Below are 5,270 nucleotides of genomic sequence, written 5' to 3'. Positions count from 1 at the left end.
GTATGTATGTATGTATGTATGTATGTATGTATGTATGTATGTATGTATGTATGTATGTATGTATGTATGTATGTATGTATGTATGTATGTATGTATGTATGTATGTATGTATGTATGTATGTATGTATGTATGTATGTATGTATGTATGTATGTGTATATGTATGTATGTATGTATGTATGTATGTATGTATGTATGTATGTATGTATGTATGTATGTATGTATGTATGTATGTATGTATGTATGTATGTATGTATGTATGTATGTATGTATGTATGTATGTATGTATGTATGTATGTATGTATGTATGTATGTATGTATGTATGTATGTATGTATGTATGTATGTATGTATGTATGGATGTATGTATGTATGTATGTATGTATGTATGTATGTATGTTTGTATGTATGTATGTATGTATGTATGTATGTATGTATGTATGTATGTATGTATGTATGTATGTATGTATGTATGTATGTATGTATGTATGTATGTATGTATATGTGTGTGTGTATGTGCGGATTTGTTAACAAAATGTCCACATCGGTTTTTCGGAGATGACTAAAGGTTGCTATTGAATTTCATTTTCAACCGACATCTTGTTCCGGATTACGAGTTGAAGAGTATGGTTACAAAACAAAATTTGTTGATTTATTTATTTATTTATTTATTTATTTATTTCGTCAATCGATGTAGACTGGTATAGTTACAGTAATGTTTACATTTTTCTTATTTACTAAAATATATATATACGTAATTTTATTATAAATAAAACAATTTCAGCTTTTACAGAATCATTTTCTTATGCGTTAGAATTTCTTTTATGTATAAAATATTGTGTGAGTTTTAGTTTGGACATTGTAAAATCAATTGATTCGCAATAGCGGTTATAAACAGCCATCATTCGATTTATAGGGCCATATTTTGCATAATTTGTGCGATATGGAGTTATTGAGAATATGCTTCGGTTTCGTAGCTGTCGAGAAGGTGCATAAAAGTTCAATTTGGATAAAATTTCGGCTGAATCAATACGATGCGAGACGATATTATTAATGAACGAAAGCATTGCAAATTCACGACGTTCCTTCAATGTTTGTATATTGATAAGCATGCAGCGTGCTTCATAAGATGGCAAAGGAAATGCTATCCAACCTAGTTTACGAAGGGCAAATAATATGAATTGTTTTTGTACAGATTCTATTCTTTCTTCATGTGTGCTTGAAAAAGGGCACCAAACGATGCTGCAATATTCCAATATCGACCTAACATAAGCAATATATAATGTTTTGATTGTATACGGATCTACAAAATGATAACTAAAGCGTTTTATAAAACTGAGCATGTTGTTAGCTTTGTGAATAATTGTGTTATAATGATCAATAAAATTTAACTTGGAATCTAATATAACGCCTAAATCCCTAATTCTTTCACATTTTGCTACAGTCTGTCTTCCTAAGGTAATCACAACATTCGATGTTTGTCGTTTTCGACTAAAAGTGATTGAATTGCATTTTTTCACGTTTAGCTGTAGGAGGCTTTTTTGACACCACGTGTGGAAAACTAGAATTTCGTTTTGGAATGTATCAATATCCTCGGCATTTCTTATCTCCAAGTAAAGTTTCATGTCATCGGCATAGATTAGTACTTTCAGTTTTTTGAGAAGGAAGGAAATATCGTTCACATATAAAATAAACAATAGAGGTCCTAAATGAGAGCCTTGTGGAACTCCTGAGGTGACTTCAATTGGATTAGATTGCTTTCCTTTGAATTTGATTATTTGCTGGCGGTTGGATAGATATGATTCTAACCACGTACGCAGCTCAGGCTCAATTCCCATCTTTTTTAATTTATAAAGTAACATTGGGATGTCGATTCGATCAAATGCTTTACTAAAGTCTGTGTAAAGTGCTTCCACGTAGTTTCCATTGTCCATTGCAATCAGTGAATAGTTAATAAATTCTAGTAAATTTGTTGAGGTCGAACGACCTTTGAAGAAGCCATGTTGGAGGTTAGTAATTCTGTTTTTTATTTGAAGAAATATTTTTTCGTTAATGATTGATTCAAAAAGTTTCGGAATGCTGGAGATTATGGCTATTCCACGATAATTTCGAACGTCAGATTTTTTCCCAGATTTATATATAGGTACTAAGAAAGAACTCTTCCATGTTTTGGGAAACTCTCCAGATTGTAAAGACATATTAAAGAGCCAGAACAATGGAGTTGTAAGCTCGGTTGCTAGGTTTTTCATAAATAATGGTGGAATTCCATCAGGGCCAGCACCTTTTGATGAATCCAAATGGTTTAGAGCATTGAAAATGTCCTCCACTATGACATGACTGACGCCAATATCCATAGGAAAATCTGGAAGAAAAGCAAAATAATCGCGATCGCGGTCTTGTTCAGAAAAAGTTGTATATATTTCTTGGAAGAATGTTGCAAATAGGTTGCAGATTTCTTTCGGGCTATTATGTACGTTGTCATCCAAGTGCATTGTTGATGGGAAATTATCTGATTTTAATTTAGTTTTGACGTAGTTAAAAAAATTCTTTGGACTGGATTTAATCTGCTGTTCAGTTTTGGAGTTGTAATCCGCAAGTGCAGAATCTATGGCAATATTTAGTTTATCGCAAATGTCGAGATATTGTACCAAGTGCTCGTTATTTTGATTTTTCTTGTATAGCTTGTGGGCTTTTTGTTTCCTATTTTTCAGATTTTTAATTTGCCTATTGTACCAAATAGGATGCTTCGAGCTACCGTGTCGTCTTTTCTTCTTAATGGGCACCTCTTCATGAATAATTTCGAAAATTATTTTGTAAAATACGTCCAGGGCGGTTTCAATATTCGCTTCATTCCTAAGAGTATTTTGCCAGTCGACATTACCTACCTTCCGTCTGATATTGTCATAATTAGCTTTATGGTATTCAAAGACTTCCTCAAAGTCATAGACGTTGGGTTCTTGATTTTTATGGATGAACAAAGAAAATTCAATAGCAGTATGAAAAGCTTCATTTTTCCACAAAGGAGCCAAAGATTCAGATACACAGAAATCATCCTGAGTGTTTGTAAATAAAAGGTCAAGATAGCAATTCTGTTGATTTTTTACATGATTAATTTGATTTAATCCTATGCTAGCAGTTTTGTCAAAGATGAAATTCAATGTTTCGTTTTCTCCTACGACTGGGATTAGAATATTTTCATTTTCAGAATCCGGAATAAAATCGGCATTGCGCTGGTTAAAGTCTCCGTAAATGTGAACTTTGACCTCGACCGAAAGTTCAAATAAAATTTGTTCAGCAATTTTGAAAAAGGCTTCATACGATGATATATTAGCATGCTCTGGTGGGAAATATACAGAGGCAAAAACATGTATTTCACCTGAAATGTTCGCTTTAACCCACACATGTTCAAATTCTTTAAACTTCACTGTGGGAAGAATTTCAGAATTAAATTGAGCCGAAACGCCTATAAGAACTCCTCCACCAGACTTCTTTTGAGATACTAAAAGATTTCGGTCGTCTCTGAATACGTTAAAGCCACTACCAAAAATTTCCTCACTTTTTATGCTATCGTTCCAACTTGTTTCAGTGCCTAAAATAACAGAATAAGAGGAGCTCAATACATTACTATAGATTTTGCTCATTTTAGATGCGCTCTGCATACGATTAAAATTTTGACAATATATCAAAATTTCTGAAAGAGTTTCTGATAAAGTTAATGGCAATTTGTCATACTTAGAAATATCATGCAAAACTATTGATCCGTTTTCATCCGTAACCGGTTCGTCATGGTCTGCCTCTGAAGAGTGCGTTAGGTTGGACGAAAACACGAATGCTCACAGGAACAAGCTGAACAGCGCTGAGAAAAGGAATTCGTCAGGACAGGGGTTACAAACCTATCTGGTGCGAAAGTTGAGTTAAATTGATGTACAACCGGGTATGGATTCAGTGTTTCACCACGTTGAAACCTGATACCACGCTGATTTTCAAACGGAGGCCTAGAGAATTGCACCCTTGCCGCCGCAAGTAGATCCTTATCCCGGGGAAGAGAGTTGCCAGCTGTTGGACGACCGCATTGCGTATTGTTGTTGTTGTTGCGATTATTGCTGCTATTGTTGTTGCGATTGTTGTTACGATTATTATTGCTATTGTTGTTGCTATTATTGTTGTCATTGAGGTTATAGTTATAATAACTGCTTCTGGATATCTGATGTTTATTTGTCTCATTAGTATTACGGCTACGTTGGTGTCTGTTTTTATTGCGATCATTTATTACCCGATGCAACTGCTTTTTATTAGCTTTTCTTCGTGCCATCGCCCTATCTTTCATCTTTTGCTGTTGAATTCTATGCTGATTACGTGTGTCGTACTCCGTCCAGTCAGAGCGCCACACTTTCTTCGAACCCAAAAAGCGCCACCCTTCAGTGGCTTCGGCAGTGGAACGGTGACCTGAGTCACCCGATTTTGTTGATTGGGCATTTAATTCGTCCATCAAGCTGGGGCCCGCTGGTGGCAAACAAGCATCGCGTATACTGCTATCCAAAGTGTTAATTGAGCCGGCAAGAGATTGTACTTCTTTGAGAATGTCACTGCCAACTGAATTTGTTATAATTTTCACTTCGTCTAAAACTTCACGTGTAGGACGCGATTCACTCAGGTAGTGTTCATTACAATGAGCTGCCATATCTATGGTAAGGGTGCTCAAGTTCTGAACTTCGCTGCAGATTTTTTTCAATTCTCTGGTCAAATCGGCAGTGAGATCATTTACATACTCTTCAATGTGTTTTTTTGTGGATCCCATAGATATGTTGAATAGTGATGTGATATGGTTTTTCAGCGTGACCAGCTCATCGGCCTTATTAAAAGAATTACTGTCAATGGCCTGCGATAGTGCCGATACAGCATTTGCCACTTGCGACGATGTGTTTATGTTCACATTCGCCACTGATTCTTTAAGCTGCAGCTCCACATTTTCGAATAAGTCAACAATTGAATTGAACTTTTTTATGTCGGCTGCTATTTGTAAGTTGCAGTCCGTTTGCGTAGTTATAGATTCAAATAATTTTTCCTGTTGGTACAGCACTTTTCGTGTGTCTATGCCTACCTTTAGATTATGCTGGCAATCTGCACACAGGGGAATCATGAAGTGCGAGATAAATTCTTCTTGATTTCGCTGGACTCCTACACAAGCTGCGTGATAACATTTTCTGCAGAATTCACACTGCCACAAGAAACGATCGTCGCTGATATTACAAGATGTCACACTGCAGCTCAT

General features: G+C 35.5%; 1 protein-coding gene across 1 annotated transcript; it reads right to left on the bottom strand.

The window, feature by feature from the left end:
• Positions 1 to 3,891: 3,891 nt before the first annotated feature.
• Positions 3,892 to 5,270, bottom strand: LOC131680127 (integrator complex subunit 1 homolog). The gene is made up of 3 exons (XM_058960851.1): positions 4,272 to 5,270; positions 3,964 to 4,202; positions 3,892 to 3,895 (listed from the first exon to the last, which is right to left on the bottom strand). Exons 1-3 carry the CDS (start codon positions 5,268 to 5,270, stop codon positions 3,892 to 3,894), a joined length of 1,242 nt encoding a protein of 413 aa, XP_058816834.1.

The sequence above is a fragment of the Topomyia yanbarensis genome, chromosome 2 (assembly GCF_030247195.1).
Source record: "Topomyia yanbarensis strain Yona2022 chromosome 2, ASM3024719v1, whole genome shotgun sequence".
NCBI lineage: Eukaryota > Metazoa > Arthropoda > Insecta > Diptera > Culicidae > Topomyia > Topomyia yanbarensis.
The sequence above is the reverse complement of the archived record's forward strand: the minus strand, read 5'-3'. Positions and strand labels throughout refer to the sequence as shown.